The sequence below is a fragment of the Ctenopharyngodon idella genome, chromosome 2 (genome assembly GCF_019924925.1).
Source record: "Ctenopharyngodon idella isolate HZGC_01 chromosome 2, HZGC01, whole genome shotgun sequence".
Lineage (NCBI taxonomy): Eukaryota > Metazoa > Chordata > Actinopteri > Cypriniformes > Xenocyprididae > Ctenopharyngodon > Ctenopharyngodon idella.
Genome location: NC_067221.1, coordinates 14,597,357 through 14,620,741, shown reverse-complemented (window position 1 = coordinate 14,620,741; position 23,385 = coordinate 14,597,357). Strand labels below are relative to the sequence as shown.

Genomic DNA, 23,385 nt, shown 5'->3' with positions numbered 1-23,385 from the left:
TCCTTGGATCCCCAAGAGCAGAGTTAACACACTGGTTTCAGTATATATATATATATATATATATATAAAATCAAGAATATTATAGCATCTTTATATTTAATTTATATGTACTTAGCTTTAAAGGTCATTTGCAAATACATGAAAATCATTTGGAGGTCACTCTATCCGTGTTATCCAAATACAGTACTAAAACACTTTCTTAGCTATTCTGCTACCAGTGTGAGTATTATAGTCTGCTCTAAACCTGGTCTAACTTACAATCTTGGTATGACACTCTAAATCGGATTTGTGCTTGCTGAACACTGGCATAGGCTACTGAGAGGTAACATCAGGATGAGTGAATCACGCGGTCCTCCACACCCTTGACTCCTTCCCCCTCCCCAACCATCCTCTCACTTTCCTCACCATATTCACTTTCAATCTATACACTACTAGTCAATTTTATTTTAATCGCTCCCAAACAGAGAGACTTTTTTCACAGCGTGTAGGAACAAGTGATTGAGAAACTGGGACAGAAAGTTGATTTGCATTCATTTGCAAAAAAGGAAGCAGGTGACGTGAGGTAATTGGACAGACAGATGATTTACTGAGCGCGAGGATGCGCGCACTGACAGATTCAATGCGTAATTACTGAGACTTTCAAGAGCCGCGCGCTCGTGTTGCTTTTACGTCGATGAGGTGTATACGTAAAGCTTGTGTGCATGTGTCAGATCTGGCGATAGAGTCGATATATCGCTCTTATTTAAGATAAACATAAGCTGAGGAGGAACTTGCAGAACTTTTTTTTGCTCCACTGAAGTAGGACATAATGCCTGTTCGACGGGGACACGTTGCGCCTCAAAACACCTTTCTGGACACCATCATTCGCAAATTCGAGGGTCAGAGTAAGTAAAGTAATGCTTATTTATTTATCAGTCAAATGTGCACTGAATAAAAATGATTTTAAATCTGTTTTGACGACTTGTTTTGATGATTTATTTGTCAGAATAGTGTCAGAATAGCTGTACTTATGAAGGTGTAACACTTTGAAATGTTAACTTCTTTATGATTACCTGAATATGTGCTAATTAGGGAGTCTAATCAAGTCAAGGACAACTTTATAGCAATCAATATGATCATATATATATATATATATATATATATCTCAACTCTTGAGCATTCTTGTCTGAAATATGAATATGTGAGTTTTTTTTTCTGTTTGGTTAACAACTGTGACTTTGATAATTTACTGTAAGTTAAAGCACAAGAAAATTTCATATTGTATATTTTGATCTTTCAGTCAAGTTAAAACAGACATACTTTCATCCAGAATGTCAGCTTGTTTTTTGGTTCTGGAATTATGAATCTCTTGCATCTCTTTTTTCTTGTACCTCAACAGATCGCAAATTCATCATCGCCAATGCTCGAGTTGAAAACTGTGCCATTATCTTCTGCAATGATGGCTTTTGCGGCATGTGCGGCTACACACGTGCAGAGGTCATGCAAAAGCCATGTACGTGCAGTTTTCTGTATGGACCGCATACTGGACGACCAGCGATGGCCCAGATGGCCAAAGCCTTACTAGGCTCTGAAGAACGGAAGGTGGAGATCTCCCTGTACAGAAAAGATGGTAAGTTTCTGTGGGGGGTGTTTCTTTAATTTGTGCATTTAAACATTTTGCAGGCATCATTACAGTGACACTTAAAAATTACGAAAAAATGGCTTGAATATAGTAGGCCTTGTATGATAATATGACAACAGGCATTAGTTCCTTTGACCACAAGTTGATTTGAAAGCAAATTCATGCACTTGCATTCATTTGGTTTCATGTTTTTGTCTATGAATTGCAACCTGCATTCAGAGTATTTCAATGGACCCACTGATACTCATTCCCTGAACAAGACATTATTTCATTTCTGCTGAATCCTTCTATGTGACATTTGATGTGTCCCTTAGTAATTGATCTTTGAGTTTAGCATCCTTTATTGTGGATGCTCAACTGAAAGTGCTATTCTAATCATTTCTATTTCTGTCTTCTCCTATTTAAAGACAACATTTCTGGGTGATGTATTGATTTCCAGGACAGCTGGGAGTTTGAGAATAGGAGCAATAGTCATAGAAGACATAATTACAAAGGACTTTTTCTCACTATCCAGATCAATTCCCAGTGCTATATGCTAGTAATTTAAATGGTTGCATAAGGGCATCACAGCATTGTGTCCTCTAGTGGTGCTCAGGACAGAGGACAATGCATACAGTGGGGATTTGAGTCTACAATACTAACAAGTCAGCAACATTACAACATCCATGAGCAACCAGAAATGTTCCTACATGACCATTTAGAGAATATGCTAAAATGTTAACAGCTGATAAACATACTCATAATATGTTCTACGTGCTTGCGCAGCATGTCCCAGCACAGGGTATTTTTCCACTGATCTGGATGTTAGAAATACTTCTCAGTGTGACCCTTTGTAACCTAACCACCGTAAATTTCTCAGGTGTACTCAGGCTACATTTAGCCATTCCGAAATATGAGACCTCTCCGTTTTCTGACTTCCTTACATTGTCGTCTAAATCTCGTTACTGTATGTGTACAATCATGCTTATGCTTATGTGACTTGTATGGGGGTCTGTGGGTACTGTGTCAGTATATGAACCTATATGTCAAATCCATCACCCTGCACCTACCAAGATTGTCATTGGACGGCATGTTCAGTATGCGTATTGGAATACAATAGCCATATAAATATAAACTATTGCTAGGGTTCAGATGCCATATTCGGAGGTTTAAGCGTGTTTCACGAAGGACGTGTAAAATGCATTTTATGTGAAATACAAATAGTTTCCGGGACAGATTGAGGTTGTTGATTGGTTACCATACAGTAGCTCTATTGTAATAGTCTGCTTGCCATCGTGAACTCATTAGTATTCATAGGTATTTGTATACATTTACACATACATTGTTGTATTTTTAAATGAATGCTGAAACTTACAACATGACATATTTACAGCATCCAAAACGTAAAATATATTTGTAAGCATAGCTGTGAAAATGTAAAAATCTTTTTTTTCCTTTTAAATGATATATATATATATATATATATATATATATAATTTTAATATTTTTATTTTTATTTTTGAGCCCCTAAATCTACAACTACTGCTACAAAAAAAAAAACTATTTTATTTTTTTGAAAACTATTAAATAAATATAATATTCTTAAATACAATCCTTAATTAGACAGGAAAATCATCCAAAATAATTCACTCCTAAAGATATTTCATGCAAATAATACACAAAGAATAGTACAACAGCCTTCAACATTCAACAACATTCAATGTAAATAATATCAAAAGGGATGCGGTTTTGTGTGCGAGTTCCAAAACAACCTTAAAGATGGTTGAGAATTAATCAGCAGAAGGACTTTGCGCTAAGGTTTTTTAGTTACTCTAAAGCATAAATACAAGAAGATGTGGACGTGTTATAAATGTGTAGATGGCTATAGTCCAGAGGGTCATTTATTACTGAAAACTAATGTGAGGTAATGAAGGTGTCATGGTCAGTAATAACGTCCTACAGTCTGGAGAGGACTACTGGAAGTTTCTACACAAATTACCTGCTGGAAGGACACATGAAAAGCTCCTCGGAGGGAACTTTGAAGGATAATGATGCTTCAGCAAAATTCTGCAATACACAGAAAGGCCATGGGGAAATATTCAAAACCTTCTAGGGATGTACAAAAATCTATTTCTGATTAGAAAACTAGTATAATCAGCATAAATTTTGTTTCATGAACCTTAAGAAATACTGCCTTCTAATTATTTTAGCCAGTGCACAAATGACCATTTTCCCATAAAGGCACAACAAAGATCCTTGCCTCTGAAGACAGTCCTTGAGAAGGACATTGAAAGCGTGAGCATGGAACTAATGGTGGTTGCACCAGTAATCCTCCAACACAAAAGAGCAATTCCAAAGTCGACTCAATTAGTGAATGCTCATCCCTTTTTAAAGTCTGTTGGTCCTCTGAGGTTTAACTATGAGGAAATGGTATAAAGCATAGCAGATTATCACTTAATGATGACCCCTGGGGCAGTTTGTGCTCTTGCAGTAAATGATCTGGGGACGACTTTTAATAGGAACTCCCCATTTCAAACTTCGCTTACATTTTTTTCTTTACCTTAATGAGATAACAGAACCTCATTATAGTTTGAGCTTTATATTTGATGGAAAAATGGTATTATTCTTTTCCCTTTAAGGAATCATTTGCTAAAATGAAAATTCTGTCATTTATTTGAACATTCTGAAATATAGTGCTGCATAAGTCATATGGACCACTTTTTTGCTGATGCTTTGGAGCATAATGAATCAGCGTGTCGAATCCGCAGTTCGGAGCGCCAAAGTCATGTGATTTCAGCAGTTTGGCGGTTTGACACGCGATCCGAATCATGATTTGACACGCTGATTCATTACGCTCCAAATCTTCCTGAAGCAGTGTTTTGAAATCGGCCATCACTAAATAAGTCATTATTTTGTTTTTTTTGGCGCACCAAAAATATTCTCATCGCTTTATAATATTAATATTGAACCACTGTACTCACATGAACCGATTTAAATATGTTTTTAGTACATTAATGGATCTTGAGAGAGGAAATGTCATTGCTCCCTATGTAGGCCTCACGGAGCCATCGGATTTAAACAAAAATATCTCAATTTGTGTTCCGAAGATCAGCGAAGGTCTTACGGGTGTAAAACGGCACGAGGGTGAGTAATTAATGACAGAATTTTCATTTTTGGGTGAACTAACCCTTTAAGAGATGCAAATGTACAATGCAATGATGCTTTGGAATTGAAACAGCTTCATGGAATTGACTATGAAGCTATTCACACCGGGTGTGATGAATTGCGGCGCCACAAAGCAAGATTTTTTTTTCTGACCAGTGTGTCAACTTTTTCCCCTCCATCGCCCTGCGATGAAACGTGCCCGTCCAATTAGATTTATACATCACGTGTCCGAAGCTGCTGCTGTTGCACGAAAGGGAGAGATTGGTGGTGCTATAGCACAGAAAGCTGTTTTGAAAATCACTGTAAACAATGAAGAAAAGTATTTTGGAAGAGAGAAAAGAATGGATGTTGAGTTCTTGTTATAATTGGTTTCGGAGAAGAGAGAACTTTTTGATAAAAGTCACAGTGACTACAAAAATGACAAAAAAGTAGTTCTGTGGCAGTGAATTGCAGAGAAAATGGAAATCGATGGTGAGTTTAATATCTTACTAAATTCGTAAGCATTATAGATTGTTGAGTTTCTGGTGTAGTACCAAACTTTAATTACCTCAATTTACTGTTGTATATTGTGCAGTGGATGAGGATAAAGCCAAATGTGCAAATGTGCTAAACCCTAGTGTGCAGGTGTGAAATGAATTCTGGGTCAGCGGCATCTATTGTCACAAACTGCTCCAAGACTTTGGTTGAATATCCAAATGCAGATTTATTAGGGCAATCCAGAACCATAATCCACAATCAAGGGCACTCCAGCGGGTGGGTGTAACAACTATCATGCAGGCGTGAATTAGCCGAAGGCGATCAGTCGTTACGCATTCTGTGTGAAAGCAACTGTTCATCTGCGATACAGTTTGCTTTATTGTGTCGCGCTCAGTGTGAAAGGGCCTTAAGCTGCACAGATATTCAAAGACATTAAATGATGACAGAACTTTTTTTTTTTTTAGGCGAAACATCACTTTATAAAAGATAAAGGCCTGGTTTCACAGACCGGGCATAAATTAAGCCAGGATTAGGCCTTAGTTCAATTTAACTTAACATTAAAATAACATTACTGGTGTGAATCTTGAGACAAAACAATGGCAGTGACATATTTTAAGATATGTCACTGCAAGTTGCTTTCAATTAAAACTGCTCAAACATGCAAAATAGTCTGGGACTAGACTTAAGCCTTGTCTGTGAAACCAGGGGGAAATAATCTAAATATTATAACATGAGCAGTAACAACATTTATTATAACAATGCAGAACTGCTGAATAATCAGACTTTCTAAAACATGACCCGATTATGAGTGTAACAAGGAGAGGTCCAATGGAAAACCTCTGATCAACGAATAAGACAGAGGATGACCCTGCTCATCAGTCTTCATATTCTGGTAATGGCCTCCTCTGCTATAATTAGACAGAGTAATGACTGAAACCATCTCTAGGAGTTAATTATTTAAATGTCCGTTCTTCATCCCTGAACTCTCATAGGAGAGTCTATCAGAAAGCCTTCCTCAGCGTTCAGCTGAGTTTGGAGTTTCTTACTTTTAAGATACTGATAGACCTTATTAACTTATTTGTTTGTATGTTGTTAACCTGATTTTGCAGTCGATATAACCATAGGATTGAAGTTATAGTCAAACTTGCTGAATGCTTGATAAGTGAAAATGATTAAATATGGAACTGTTAATAGATCATCTCCTAATATCATCCTGTAGTTTAATCTGTTTTGTCTTGTGTATTGTTTAGTTATGTATTTATTTTTTTGTATTGCAGAGCATTGCATTTAAAGCTTTTGCTTGTCCAATGATTTATTGATGTAGTAGAATAACCAAGTTGTTCATTTAAGTCGTGTTTTGACGTGGTTTAAAATTTGTTTCACTTATCAAATTTCAAGGTATTTTCAAAGCTGACAGTGTAACATGAACTCTGGCAGGCTTGTAGTTGTTTTTCTGAGAAGAGTCATGAATACAGCAGCACTTCAGCTCAAACCTTAGGCTATTATCTAAATTTGCATGCAATTTGTTTTATTATGATATTCAAATCTTACGAGTAAATCGAGAGGATAAGGAAGCACAAGGACATATACTGGCGGTGCAGAGCTGCCTGCTACATCTCATTTACTTTATGTTATTGCAGCAGGTATTCCAAAGAATAAATACTTGCCCAACATGTAAAACAATAAAAATGCATGAGATCTCTTACTGTAGAGTTATGCAAATTTCTGCAGAATTTATATGCAACTCATTCACAAAGTTACATACATCCCTTGGCCAATAATTATTTGTTTATGAAGTATTCCAGCCAGTTTGATGCTTTGATGCATAGATGCAACATAGATGTAATATGTACAGGTAAAGAGAGAATATATATTTGCTTTCTAGATGACACAGCAAGTAAAAGTGGCCTAATGGATATTGAAGTAATGATTCATTGACCTGGAACCTGCAGTTCATCAAGTGTGTTGATTCACTGGAGGCTCTGACAGATTCAGTAAGTTCATTCAGTGGATTTGTCAGACTGATTTAAATAATTCCTCATTTCTGATGTCAGTCCAAATCCACTTTTTGTGCATATTCAGTTGAAATACGATTAGATTTAGCAAGTGTGAATGGCAAAAATCACATGAAATGTGTTTTTTTTTTTTTTTTTCTTCAAATCTGTATCCAAGCTACATTCATATGTGGTTTGAAATCCTATTCACATTTCTGGAAATCCATTTCAGGTTGTTTCAAAGTGCTTGACGAGCAGAAAATGACAATATAATTATATTTATATATTTTTGAAACCGGCAGAGATGACAGCATGTGATAAATCCACACATAGACCTACCAGCCTGCTACATTTCTGCTGTTGCCTTATAAGTAGTCCAGCGTGGCGGCTACACATTGTAGTTCTAAATAAGACAACATCTATATTGCAAACCCCTCCTTGTTGCGGATGTTGGTGTTCTTGGCGTATACTACTTTTCTGGAAAATGAAAGAGCAGCATGAGACACACAAATCAGATCTGAACAGTCAATAATTTTAGATCAGATTCCAATCAGATTTGGACTGACAGTGTGAATGCAGCCTTATGCCCAGTACACATTGTATGATTTTGGGCTGTCCCAGATGAAAGGTGACCAATCGTGCGATTTCTGTGGTCGTGGCTCCTAAACGGTGGTTCTACGTCGTACAGTGAGAGAGGTTCAAAGATGGCCGTTGTCACGGTCTTGCAACCAAAGATAGTCTGCGATAATTTTATGACAGTGTCAGAAATTTAGCATGATCATCTCAGTGTGTTTGCTGCTACGACCTACGTCTTCTGACTAGCCAATAAAATAAATGATTATATTGATCAACGCGACATGACGCTAAAACTTAAAACTACTTACCTAAAGCACCATTTGCAAAATTGGCATGCCAAGTTTAAGTTGGCCTCTTTTCCCTAGCCATGACCGCATCCTTATTCTCTTATTTCGCATCCTCCTCTTTTTTTCAACGCATGTAAAAACCACAATTGCAAAAGTGATTCATCTTGCTGTTTTTGTTTACCACTAGCACATGCTGACAACGTTTTATTCTTAGATACTCTCGTCGTACCCCAAGATTTAATAGGTGTCATCATCGTACAGTCTACATACATGTCGTACCCAAGTTTATTAGATAAATGTGGTACAGTGTGATTTGTAATGATCTTATAGGATTGCCGAATCGCATAGTCTGTAGCAGACATTACTGTTCTTAGCTCTATTTAGCTCATTTTACCATATTTAAATCAATTCTGTGAATTTTTAAGTTGCACAATTTCTGTGATTCTGTGAGTTGCACAGATTCCATATAGGCCTTTACATGGAATGTAAAACACTGGAAAAAACCCCCAACATATTTTACATGAGGACACTAAGTGCCTTGTTAATCTGCAAATGAGAAACCTTAATGATAGACCAAGGCCACAAAAAGCATTTTAAATCAGATAGTGTTTTCTCTCTATAACCACCACTTCCTAGAAAACACCCTGTGGTTTTGTCATTGTGATGGCTGGTTTTCAGGAATATCTAGCTGAAGGAACAAGATGAAAATGATATAGTGCATCTTAACCTGCATCCTCATGACAGACAAGAGGATGTGGTGGAGAGGAAGAGAAAGAGGAGGGGGTGTGTCAGGCTTTAGAGCCACTAAATCCCATTATTAATTTCAGTTTTCCATGGTGCTTATGTTCTTATGAAAACAATACAATTTCCTCTGGTGGCATTAACCTCCCTCGTCCTAATAGCCGCCTCTGTCCTTGGTACTGAAAAAGTCAAAATCCGATTTAGTTTGTAAGGTTTGCAAATGAAAGCATGCCTTTTTTTCATGGATGTAAACAGACATACCTTGACATTTGCAAATTAGAGCGTGAGTTTCTCTTGAGATTGTGTGTGGGCATCTCTTAAAAGGCTTGCATTTGCAAATTGGACCCACTGACCAGGTCACACCCTTTTGTTTTTCACTAGCAATGTTATATCTTGAGATATTTCGATATAAAATGCATTTATGGAGCACTTAACCTGTATAATAACACATCAGCATTTGTGCTCACCTGTATTGGTCTGGTACCCTGTGAAGATTATGACGCAGAAAATGCCGGTGTTAAGCAGCAGATGGTTATGCTCTCCGTGACTGTGTTTTACAGTAGCAGATGCTACTGGTATGAATGAAATGATTTACAGAGGAATAGAGAAGTGTTTCACTCTTTAATCCCTGAGAGATGGCACCGTGTTCCCGGTTCCATTGTCGTCCTGTCTGCCCTTGAGTTCATCTCTGTTGTGAACCACTCCTGGCCATCAATGCTGGCCCATCAGACTGGCACAGAAAGGGGCTGATTGGTTTGGCAGTATAAGAGAGCAGGGACCACAGTGCCAATGTGGGACGGCTATCAGTTGCCACAGTGAACAGTCAGGGCTCAGGACATCTGCCAAGCTGGTTATCACAGACCTTAACACAGACCTTCTATTCACTTATCGATTGTAATAGCTTTTGAGGTGGACAGGTTGTGAAAAATAATAAATCCACATAAATTCTTAAATCTGAATCAATCATTTTGTGTTTGAAATGTAATAGGATCTATTGTTGCATGCTGCCCTCTAGTGGTGACAGAAACCTTTGAAGACCTTTTCTGTACCCAGAATTTCACTGAATGTGTGGCCATTATTGCAAATGTTCAGATTTCCCACTCTCAACGCAGGTGTGTGTTTGCCGTGCCTTGTGGATGTGGTTCCAGTTAAGAATGAGGATGGTGTAGTCATCATGTTTATCCTGAACTTTGAGCTGGCAGATCAGCCGGACAGACCCATCGACAGCTCACCGGGCAGAGACATCAACCACAAACACACCATCCCCTGGCTCTCTAAAGGTACTCAGATGGGACTGACAGATTTGATTCATTACATTATATTGAATTTGGATTTTCGATTTGGTGTTGCTTCCTCATGTTTGTAAAGAATGTGTCAGTTATGTTCAGGAATAATTTGTATTGTGCAATTAAGTGATGCATTTTAGTAGTAGTTCCTTTTAATTCGAATGATTGTAATTTCAAATTACAAAAATACTGATCATTGTTTATTTTTTTAATGATCAATGATATAGTTTCTTTATGTTTACATGTCCAATAACCAAAATACCAAACCAGTTTTCCATTATTTCTTTGTTTACAATACAATACAACAATAAAAACAGGCTGAAAATCAGCCATTATCTATCTATCTATCTATCTATCTATCTATCTATCTGGCTCTTACTGAAAAAGTTCAGTTATTTATGTAAACAATAAGTTACTTGTTATGTGAACATCATTGTTGCATATTCTGTTGTGTAATAGCATTGTTGAATGCTTTTCTTTAGAGATCCACCAAATGTTGGAATTAATTGGTAGACTTGGTAGACTTGTCATAATCCATTTTAATTATTATTGTATGTTTTTACTGGCAAAATATCTATATCTATCTATCTATCTATATATATATATATATATATATATATATATCTTTATAATATAATGGCATATATTGGGCCCTATCATACACCCGACGCAATGTGGCGCCAGGCGTGACGCAAGTGTTTTTTGCTAGTTTCAGCCCAATTTCACGTCCTGCACCACATTGTTTAAATAGCAAATGCATTTACACCAATTTGTGCGTGCTGGTCTGAAAACGAGGTGTGTTTTGGTCTCAAAACGAGGTGTGTTCAATGCTATTTTAAGGCAACTGAAATAGACTGCGCCACTGACCAACTGAAACCTGGTGTAAAGTCAATGGCGCATTATTTGTTTTGTTATTTAAAGAGCGTGTTAATTATATGCGCCTATGTGTGGGTGCACAACACGCGTACACTCTGCTTATTACACACACAGGGACGCACAGCAGCACACAAACATGCCACATATTAAAAATAAAGGGATTACAATGTAAAAGATTATTATTGTGTGCATAAAGATAAAAATGCTTTGGTGGAATCCGGCTTTTCCCGTAGATGGTCTGCTCACGCGCTTTAACCTCGCGTTTTAACCATCCGTTTCCTCACTAGAGAAGCGTTCAGTTTTTCCACTTGCATATTCCGCCATGTAAATAGCGAATCTGCCATGGCACAAGTGCAACTGGCTTTTAAAGGGAATGGGAGATGAGACTCTGATTGGTTTATTGCACGTTACGCCCAAAACACACCCATTACTCATTAAGAGAATAGGGACAACACTTATAGATCATGCGCCGACCATTTTTCCCGTCCTTAAACTAGCAAAATTGGATTCAGACATGCCCTATAAGTGCACTTGCGCCGTGCGCTTAGATCGTTAAAATAGGGGCCTCAATTTATATGCTGCTTGCAAAACATTTTATGGAATGCACACCTATTTTTAAATGGCCATCAGTGAAGATGCATTTAGGCTGCAGGATGGTTACAGCATAGCTATAGCATTTATAGGACCCCAATTCATGTGCCAACATTATTGTGTTTGAATTACATAATTACATAATGATGATCTGATAAAATAATTAACTTCCTATTTCCTCAGCAAGAAGACACAGACTCAGGCTGCCTTTGCCCCTGTTGCGCTCCCTGAGTGGCAGTAAACAGTCTCTGCATGAAGATTCTGAAAAAGGCTACATGCAGCCGATGCCCCATATGGGCCATGAGTCTGTAGCCCTGGACAAACTGCTCTCCCTGCCTGAACGCTCCGCACTTGGGGGATCTCAGCTGTTGTTGTGGGAAGGTAAGTCTCAAAATGAGCCTGAAAGTGAGCCACAGACATCAGAAGCATCCCCTCCCCTGCCTCAGGGATTCTCCCAGTCCTCCCCACGTCTGCACAACCTCACCTCAGAGGCCTCTCCGTCCAGCTGCAGCATGGCCCACAGCCGCTCCTGTGAGAGCCTGTGTGGCATGCGGCCCTCACCCTCCACCAGTGACTTCAACTGGGACAGGAAGCTGCCCGTCAGACCCAGTAGCACAGGTGATGATAAAACCACTTGACCAATTAGCTATTCTATCTTGCATTTTTATAAAAAGAGAAAGAGCATGTAGTGATAGTAGATAGTAGCACTGACATTTTGCCATGTACAGTCCAATAATCAGTATAACAGTCAATATGCAAGTAGTATTCCAGAGAGACATGTAATAATTAAAAACAAATACATGCAAAATAGTAGATGATGAGATTAATTAGATCTTAGTTCTTTTTGTCCCTTCTAGGTGCCATGCACCGCAAAGCCAGCTTACAGAATGCTACTTCAGACTCGGATCTCATTCGGCTCCGGACCTCAGTCCGGGTTCCCCAAATATCACACAACTTAATAGATATGAAGCCGGACCCCCTAATTGCTGTTCCGCCCAGTGAGATTGACATCATCGCCCCCTGCAAACTAATAGACCGGACCCATAATGTGACAGAGAAGGTCACTCAGGTGAGGTTTTTCACTGATATGGTTGCAGGGTGGAAGTCTTTTGACTTAAGAATGTGTTTTATTGAGAATGAGGTGTTTTAAAACTGCTTAATGACAGAAATTTGCTGGAATAATTCAGGAATGTCAAATATTGATCTTTAATCTTGAAAATATCAGATGTAGAGCACAACAATTGTCCGTGGTATGAACTTCTGAGTATTGTTTTACTAATATTTTGTGTTTTTCAATAGCTCTCGGTTGCAAAAGACGAGGAAACTGATGTAAATGCAGCAGTTAATATTTATTAAACAAAATCCTCGAAACACTAGAAAACTAGGAATCAGAACAACCCATTAAAATGCGATGAGAACAGACAATGAACAGAAAAAAAATCCAGAGCTTAAATACACAGACAAACCAATCAACGACATGAATAACAGGTGCACAAATTAATCAAACCATGAAAAACCATCGAAACTAACTGAAAACTAGGACACAGAACTGAAACATGCGACAAAAACACCCAAAACAAACTCAGATTATCTCTTACAGCTATATATATTGGTCTGACTGATTTATAGGCCTATCACTACATATAAGGGCATATTATTTCACCTTTTCTACCCCTATATGATGGAGTAGATGTTGCAGTGGTTTACCAGTTTTTTATCCAGTTGGTGGCAGTAGAAACAGCTTTATGTAATATACATGTAGCAGTGGACATATAGGTATTTAGGATTTTGTTAACACTTAAAGCCTTTATGTATAATGCATTATAAAGGTATATCTTTTCATAAATAATTGTAGCCAAAGTTAAACTGCATTATAATGTTTGCAGATTCCTTGTTACATCTGAAATTGGTTGTTTATCATGTGTTTTAATGCATTATACTTTCATAAGGTGTGTTTAATGCATAGATAAGTATTATAATGTATATAAATATTCATGAGACCAAACAATGCATAATAAGGTGCATTACAAGGCATAATCAATGCATTAAAATACTTTTACAATGCATTATATATAAAGGCTTTAAGCAAAGTGTTAACTAGAGTTTAAACTGTGGTCTCAGGAAATTCTCAAAAGCAATGTAACAAAAAAGTAAAGAAAAAAAGAAGAAAAAAGTAGTAGATAATGCATATGCGCTTCACTCGTGCAGTGTTTTATAATTGTTCCATGGGAATATCTCATACCTGGGATTAATGCGGCATCCTGGTCAGAGTCATATAGACAGCTGCGCATGGCTGGCTGAACAGACACTTGCCCCGCATTCCCGTTTGAAGGGCATTCCAACAGAGCGCAGAGGGAATGAGGTCATACCAAAGGTCACATGGCACATGCCGCGAGGTGTCCTTCCATTTTCAGCTGAGTTATCTGGATGCCCCATGACAGAAAGATCTATATCTCCTCAACTGAGCAGCCATTAGCACTCATGTGGGTGTGTGTTCAGAGATGCTTAGTCATTTGTCTCTGTTTAGCAGTGCCCTGTTGACATAATCAGTATTAATCACTATTTAGGGGCCGATTTCATTTAATTGAAGTTTATACACCCATCATATATCTAAATATTATTCAAAAAGTGTTTTTTATTGTAGTATTTAATTTTTTTTAATCACATTTTTGTCACAAGCTTTTTCAGTGTATATACTCTAATAATCTAATAATAAGATTTTTTTAAGGACTAGTGTTGTGACAAGACAGGTATCTCACGAGATTGAGTTCACGAGAACAAGACTAGACTTTTTACACAGTAAGAAATCCTAAATGACAAAATGCATGACTAGAAAAATAGTCTGCAGGTGCATTTGAAATGTTTTAACTAATCATCTTGAAATGAATGTCATTTCAGTTCCACTTTCTGAGTATGAATTATCATATGCAGTAAAAGACAATACTTAAGCACTGTAAAAGGTTTTGCTACAAACTCAACTGACTAGCTTCTCTCCTGTATGATTACAGGATTTCATTCAGACCTTAGAACTGTACATGATTTATGAGCTAAAACTTTTAAGCTACAACTTTTGACCTCCTAACTGTCCTTTCCACAAATTGATCATAGAAATAAAAACAGTATAAATAAAAATGAATAACTGTATGAGATATCTGTATGCATCAGGGAGCCGCTTTCAAAATGCTGGGTTTTAAAATCACGTTTGACTGCGCACTCACATTTTACTTTCGCTTCCGTGATCGCGTATACTATGTGAATAGAGAGCGGCAGTGCTGAGCGCACATTCTACAAAATAAGACATTTATCAGACGCTTAGGCTCTGTTGTGCAACGAATGCTCTGCCATGGTCTTGTCAGTCATCTCTCGTCACATGATCGGCGAACTCTGATTCCTGCCGCTGTACTACGTATGACTCTGCTGCTTGTGTTGGATGAGCTGGATATGGAATTGAAGCGACCGTTATCCAACTGAATTAAATGGTTTTTATTTGTATAAAAAGCAAAATGACACTGGAGACATGAGGCATAATGTAAATGTAGCGGTGGCATATTCTATCCTAATTTCACCCTCACGCTCCATCATGGCAATATTACGAGACTGCTTTTCACCTCAACGAGAAATCTCGTCACATTTTAATCTCATGAGATCTCCTGTGACGAGATCTCATGCCACAAGATCTCATGAGATTAAAATGTGACTAGCAAGGACGCATTAAATTGATCAAAAGTGATAGTAAAGATTTACATTATAATATTACAAAAAATTTCTATTTCAAATAAATGCTGTTCTTTTGAACTTTCTATTCATAAAAGAATCCTAAAAAAGGTGGTTTCCACAAAAATATTTAGCAACACAATTGAAATAATACGTTTTTTTTGTGTGTACTAAAATCGTCATATTAGAATGATTACTTAAGGATCATGTGACACTGCAGACTGAAATAATGACTGCTGAAAATTCAGTTTTGCCAGGAATAAACTACATTTTAATATATATTAAAATAGAAAAAAGTTATTTTATATTGTAATAATACTGTTTTTAATACAAAGTTCTGCCATGAAACTCTAGATGGCACAGGCTGAAAAGTCCTTAACTTAACCTGCTTGCCATCACATCATTCTCTATAGGGCACAGATGATTGGTGTTTGCTGTATCGGCAGCCAATGAGCTCACATGCTCAACATTCAAATACTTGGTTAGCATTTGCCTTAGCAGTGCAGCGCGTTTTCAGAAACCCTCCACCTTCCTGAATTACCTTGCTACAGGTAATTCATGTATGCTATTTTGTACAGCAGCAGCATGACTTACTTGCTCACAGCAGCGTGTCGTGTATGTATTGGCAGTGGCACGTCCTATACTTGCTCTGCAGCAGCAGCGTAGCATATCTATTCTGCCAAGACCAAATGTATCAACATTGTCATATCCATTACCATGCCAATCGCTCCAAAAATGTGTTTTTGACCAATAAATGCAGCCTTGGTGAGCACAAGAGACTTATTTAAAAAAAAAAAAAAAATTCTTACCGACCCCAAACTTTTGAACAGCGGTGTATTTATATCTTTTTTTTTTATTTTTTTTTTTACTTCAATTAATTTAGCTTTTTTTCAGTGCAGACACAGTGTTATTGTTTCTTGTAAGGAAGATGTTTTCACAGAGTTGTGTTTTGCACAGGTGACTCGCAGCTGCTAGTTGTGAATTGCTGATGTCTGTGCTTCTGACTCTCCTTAACAGGAATTGATGTGTTATTTTGGTCAATGTAATGCTGTAGGGAAATAGAGGGATACCTCATCCTCTTTATCTACCTCTGTCTGTCCTATCACAGAAGTGACATCCCTCTGGTGCTTCTCTCCAGAGCCCCAACCCACTTAAAGTGTCATTAGCTCATTAATCAAAATGGCACACTCACAGGAGGCCTGGGCCCTCGCCTGACCTGCTGGAACCACCAGCCTAAACAACAAGCCTAGTCTCTTTTCATCAGGAACTCTTCATTATTCCTTCGTTTTTGTATGTGTAGGTGGTGAGTCCCAGAATTATTGGGTAGAACAACAAAAACTGTTTATTTAGGTAATGAATTATGCAGTATGGAAATGCTGCTGCGCCGATCGAGCTGTATTTGATCATAAACAAAAATCATGAGAGGTTGCCCTGCAGTCCTTTGCGTGCACTCTTGCATGCACACATTTCTCGTCCCCTCCACTCGCTGACAATGTGCTGACGTCATTATAATTTCCAGCTTCTGTAAAATGCTTAAATGTTACCTTGTTAACACTAAACCATATGGCTAATTCTGAAATTATGTTGATAGATATTCATTCAGAGATCATGCAAATGGAGAATAGCTAATGAAGCCGCTGAGCCACCTTAGGTGAAGTTGTGACTGAATTGGCTCCACACGGCTCCAGGGGGTTAATAACGGCCTTCTGAAGCGAAGTGATGCCTTTTTGTAAGAAAAATATCCATATTTAAAAAGTTATAAAGTAAAATATCTAGCTTCCGCCAGACCACCTTCCATATTCAACTTATGGAAAAATATTTTACGGAATTGTTTTTTCATAATTAGAACATGGAAGGCGAGTTTTACACTTTCTTCGTAAGTTGAATACGGAAGACGGTCTGGCGGATATGGATATTTTAGTTTATAACTTGTTAAATATGGATATTTTTCTTACAAAAATGCATTGCTTCACTTCAGAAGGCCTTTATTAACCCCCCGGAGCCATGTGTGTCAGGAGGGACAGAGGACCCAAAAGCGATGGCAGGAACAGAAACAGTTTATTAATAATGACAATGAAACACAGGCAGTCTGCCGAGCACCGGCTCTCAGGGTGAACGCAGCTGGAGAACTTAAATAGTCCACATCAAACGAAAGGAAGAAAAGGGTCCCAGGCTTGTCAGAGGGCACACGGCGAATAGGTTACACAGTCCCGAGCCAGTAGACAGCACCGCCGATGGCAGATGGCAAGGCGACCTCAGGTAGCAGGAAGACTGGGCAGAGAACAGGTATGACGTGCACGACTAGACAGTACAAACAAGACTAGGACTAATACTAAGACTAACAATATGGATAAACATATAAAGAAGTCTGACAGGCATAAAGATCCGAGTAACGCGCTAGAAATTACACTATAATCTGGCGAAGAGCCGAGAGAACAGCAGAGTAAAGTAGCAGAGAAAATTAGAGTAGAGAAAGAACAGGTGTGGAGATGATCAGCGCGAGCGCTGATTGCAATAGCGAACAGCTGAGTCTAAGTAGCAGTAATGACAGGTGAAAGAGAAACGGAGAATATCAAACCCGACTCATGACAGTGTGAAGTACGTTTATGATGGACAGATGCACTTTCTTCAGCTTCATACTCATTGGTCCGGTTCACTGCCATTATAAAGCTTAGATGCGTCAGGATATTTATTAATATAACTCCGATTGTGTTCATCAGAAAGAAGAAAAGTCGTATACATCTAGGATGGCTTGAGGATGAGTAAAGCTTGGGGTAATTTTCATTTTAAAGTGAACTGATCCTTTAATGCAGTGCTCATGAAGGGACATGGTGAAAAACAGTCAGTCAATGTTGCAGTATCCAACAGAAAAACAACATTTTACACTGCTGTTTAAAAGTTTGGGGTCAGTAAGATTTTTAAGAATACAAAAAAGGTCTGCACTCTGAAGCACTTTAATCATGGTACACAGGAGATAAGATGACAAACGTTTCGGCTCTTCGCCTTCATAAGTGAGATTTTTCAAAAAGAAATTAATACTTTAATTCAGCAGGGATGTATTCAATTTGACCAAAAGTGACAAAAGTTTTGTAACGATGTAAAAGTTTTTACTATTTTATGCTTTTTTTGAACTTTCGTTTTATCAAAGAATCCTGAAAGCAATGTAGCACGGTTTCCACAAAAATATGAAGCAGCACGTTTTCAACATTGATAATAATAATGAATGTTGCTTGAGCACCAAATCAGCATATTAGAATGATTTCTGAAGGATCATGTGACTGGAGAAATGATGCTGAAAATTCAGCTTTACCATCACAGGAATGAATTACATTATAAAATATTCAAATAGAAAACAGTTATTTTAAACTATAGTAGTATTTCATTATTACTGTTTTTAGTGTAATTTTATAAAATAGATAAAGCCTTGGAGAGCATAAAAGACTTTCATTAAACAATAAAGAACTTTCCGACCCAAAACTTGACAAATGACACTGTATATAAAATGCATTTATATAGATAATCAAATTGAAAGGCAAAAATGCAGCGTATTTACAGCACATTTTATTTTTTTTATCTTAGAGTCTTGACATATTCCCTATTTCCTAACCAGGTGGACAATGGTGGATGATTACATGCTGCATTAATCAGCTTGTGTGGAATGCGCAGTGAGATTGTGTGGTTTCAGTTACTCATAAGAGTTAGTTCATGTTTTTTTCCCATGTGTGGTACTATAGATTCTGCTGTGGAATCCAGAGAGATGAAAGCATTTCCTGTCAGAAATGCATTACTTTGACCTTATTTATTTTTTTCTGTGTGGACCGAATCTGTTCAAACATGTGAAATGGTGTCCCATATGTGTTTTAACACTGAAATTTTTATGGCTACTCTCCCACCTATCTTTTTCATGTTATTCGAGGCCTATACTTGCATAAACAACAGCTAGGGCTGAGCTGCCTACAGAAATTACAAATATTTTGATGGTACTTGGTCCAGTGGTAGAAAAAAATGGAATTTTGGATTTTATGTTGAGCTCAGAAGGCATAGTTAATTAATTTTTATCACATTGTTTTTTTATTAATAGTAGTAGATTAATATGTTAAAATTAAATGCCCAAATATAAATATAGCTATTTTTTTATTTTCTGCACTTCTGAAATTCTTAATTAACTGAATAATTATTTCTATGTTCAAATAATTTTATAGAGAAACAAAGTTTGTGTTTGTAATGAAAACTTTTGCGTGGTTTATTTGCTTCTCAAGCATTAGATGAAACAATCTCTTTAGTAATGATGTTTTCTTTTCTGAACACGGGCCTCGTAGTGGCCAGTATATTCACATTTATGCACATTTATCTTTTCTATAATGAGGGTAAGTTTTGTTATCTTGCTCTTTGGGGAGTCGGCCCATTTGGAGTTGTACGTTAATGAGACAGCATGGATGATCTACTATCCTTCTGTGTCTTAACTCTAAAGTGTATTTACTTAAACCAAAGAGATTTTCAGATCTAATTGTCTCTGTACTTGATACTAATGTCCTCAGTACTTAGTGCAACAAAATTTGAAGGATTCAAAGCAAATACATTATGCTTTTTGTATGACCGCAAGAAACTTAAGGGGGAAAAAGGAGAAGCAAACCACTGGTATTTCATTTACATTTTTGACTGTGTAATATTGGTAATAACAGGCTGCACACTTGAATACACCATCACACAGATAATAAATGAGTGAGCAAATATAGCTTATGGGGCATATACTTAAAAAAACAGAGTAAACATACACCGATCAGGCATAACATTATGACCACTGACAGGTGGAGTGAATAACACTGATTATCTCTTCATCACGGCACCTGTTAGTGGGTGGAATATAGGCAGCAAGTGAACATTTTGTCCTCAAAGTTGATGTGTTAGAAGCAGGAAAAATGGGCAAGTGTAATGATTTGAGCGAGTTTGACAAGGGCAAAATTGTGATGGCTAGATGAATGGGTCAGAGCATCTCCAAAACTGCAGCTCTTGTGGGGTGTTCCCGGTCTGCAGTGGTCAGTATATATCAAAAGTGATCCACGGAAGGAACAGTGGTGAACTAGTGACAGGGTCATGGGTGGCCAAGGCTCATTGATGCACGTGGGGAGCAAAGGCTGGCCCGTGTGGTCCGATCCACATAGTTCTGATAGAAAGGTGTCAGAATACACAGTGCATCGCAGTTTGTTGCGTATGGGGCTGTATAGGCGCAGACCAGTCAGGGTGCCCATGTTGACCCCTGTCCACCACAGAAAGTGCCCACAGTGGGCACATAAGCATCAGAACTGGACCACGGAGCAGTGGAAGAAGGTGGCCTGGTCTGATAAATCGCGTTTTCTTTTACATCACGTGGATGGCCGGGTGTGTGTGCGTCGCTTACCTGGGGAACACATGGCACCAGGATACCCTATGGGAAGAAGGCAAGCCGGCAGAGGCAGTGTGATGCTTTGGGCAATGTTCTGATGGGAAACCTTGGGTCCTGCCATCCATGTGGATGTTACTTTGACACGTACCACCTACCTAAGCATTGTTGCAGATCATGTATATGGCATGGTGGCTGTGGCCTCTTTCAACAGGATAATGCACCCTGCCACAAAGCAAAAATGGTTCAGGAATGATTTGAGGAACAACGAGTTTGAGGTCTTGACTTGGCCTCCAATTTCCCCAGATCTCAGTCCAATCGAGCATCTGTGGGATGTGCTGAACAAACAAGTCAGATCCATGGAGGCTCCACCTCGCAACTTACAGGACTTAAAGGATCTGCTGCTAACATGTTGGTGCCAGATACCACAGCACACCTTCAGGGGTCTAGTGGAGTCCATGCCTCGATGGGTCAGTGTATGACGAGTAAATACAGACGAGTCATGTATTTAAAGGGTTAGTTCACCCAAAAATGAAAATTCTGTCATTAATTACTCACCCTCAGGTTGTTCCACACCTGTAAGACCTTCGTTCATCTTCAGAACACAAATTAAGATATTTTTGGTAAAATCCGATGGCTCAATGAGGCCTCCATTGACAGCAAGACAATTTACACTTTCAAATGCCCAGAAAGCTACTAAAGACATATTTAAAACAGTTCATGTGACTATAGTGGTACACTTTTTGTGCACCAAAAAAAAAAAGAAAAAACTTTATTTAACAATATCTAGTGATGGGCGATTGCAAAACACTGTTTCACGAAGCTCCGCAGCTTTACGAATCTTTTGTTTCGAATCAGAGGTTCGGAGCGTGTATCAAACTGCCAAAGTGCCATGTGATTTCAGTAAACGAGGCTTCATTACGTCATATATGTTTCGAAATGTTTCGAAATTTCAATGGTTCACGTGACTTTGGCAATTTGATACACACTCCGAACCACTGATTCGAAACAAAAGATTCGTAAAGCTTCGAAGCTTCATGAAGCAGTGTTTTGAAATCGCCTATCACTAGATATTGTTGAATAAAGTCGGTATTTTTTTTTTTTTTTTTTTGGTGCACACAAAGTATTCTCCTCGCTTCATAATATTAAGGTTGAACCACTGTAGTCACATGAACTGTTTTAAATGTCTTTAGCTTTCTGGGCACTGAAAGTGTTAATTATCTTGCTGGCAATGCAGGCCTCACTGAGCCCTCGGATTTTATCAAAAATATCTTAAGTTGTGATCCGAATATGAAAGAAGGTCTTACGGGTGAGTAATTAATGACAAAATTTTCATTTTTGGGTGAACTAACTCTCTAATCTCACATTATTAACCGATGTCTTTGCTCCTGACATTTAATGATCCAAAGTTAAACAAAACAGAATTTGCATTTCCTTCAGCCTGAGGCTTAATCATTTCACTTCTGATGTGAAAGGTACGGAGCCCCTAAAGGGACCTTTGCAAAAATAAAAAATATACAGAGTTTCGCGTGCACACAAGAAACTTTAGCATTACAATTTCGCAATGACGCACTGCCCTAACGAAAGCCACATTTTGAGCACTTTATCAGCCTTTTTTTTTTTAACTTGGCAAAAAGGGCAATGCACACAGCCATTCATGTTGTCACAGAGAATGCTTTAAAGCAGACATAAGGCCGTGATATAAACTGCCCTACAAAAGCCACATTTCAGCAAACAGATCGTTATTAATTCATACACATCCATACTCTCATTTTCTTTATAATTTTGAGCAAATAGATCTTTAATAATTCATGCGCATCCATACTATCTTCTTTTTTATAATTTTCAGTAAATAGATCTTTCTTAATTCATGCACATACTTGCATTTTCTGCATAATTTTGAGCAAATAGATCTTTATTAATTCATGTGCATCCATACTCTCTTTTTCTTTATAATTTTGAGCAAATAGATCATTATTAATTCATCCATAGGCTACTTGCATTTTCTTCATAATTTTGAGCAAATAGATCTTTATTAGTTCATGTGCATGCATACTCTTGCTTTCTTCATAGGCAGTGACGCACAAATGAAATAGGTTATAGTATACACAAACCGGAAATTGTAACGCGTGCGCACGACATAATGAATTACTTTTTTAGGGAGTAACAATATTGTAGCGCATTACTTTTAAAAGTAACTTTCCCCAGCAGTGATAGTGCCCCGCTCCATAATACATCACAACGGATGTGCAAGGTTTGCCATTAGTCACCATGAAATGTACCTTTAGCTAAGAGTATCTCAAGCAAGGTTAGTTCAGGTTTTTGTGTCTAATGGGAAACTGAGCAGGTTTAGAACAATGACTACTCAGTGCCTCTAGACATGTTGTTCATTTTTAAATTGTACTGTACATCTGCCAACAGACTGCAGACTGTTATTATTTTAACAATAAACATGCAGTTAAAACTGTATGTGTCACAAATGGTTGCAGCAAGGATGATTTGAGGCTGGATCTAGTTGCAGCAGTAAAAACTTTAATAAAGAATAAATCAAAATAACTTGCACTCAGGAGATCAGGAGAATATATACACTCAGGAACAGAACAACCACAATACACGGACGAGAACGGAACCCAGAATAACAGGCTCAATGTGTATTAACTCAAACCAATGAAAGAATAGAGAAGTGTGTGGTGCATTA

At 37.9% G+C, this 23,385-nt stretch overlaps 1 protein-coding gene across 2 annotated transcripts in view; it reads left to right on the top strand.

Moving 5' to 3' along the window:
• Positions 1-458: 458 nt before the first annotated feature.
• Positions 459-23,385, top strand: part of kcnh2a (potassium voltage-gated channel, subfamily H (eag-related), member 2a) — a 45,886-nt gene continuing 22,959 nt past the window's right edge. For both annotated transcript variants that reach the window (XM_051879617.1, XM_051879611.1), the window contains exons 1-5: positions 459-884; positions 1,379-1,609; positions 9,953-10,120; positions 11,777-12,211; positions 12,451-12,662. In XM_051879617.1, the coding sequence (XP_051735577.1) occupies positions 809-884; positions 1,379-1,609; positions 9,953-10,120; positions 11,777-12,211; positions 12,451-12,662 (1,122 nt within the window). In that variant the 5' untranslated portion in view covers positions 459-808. The remainder of the gene's footprint in view (positions 885-1,378; positions 1,610-9,952; positions 10,121-11,776; positions 12,212-12,450; positions 12,663-23,385) is intronic.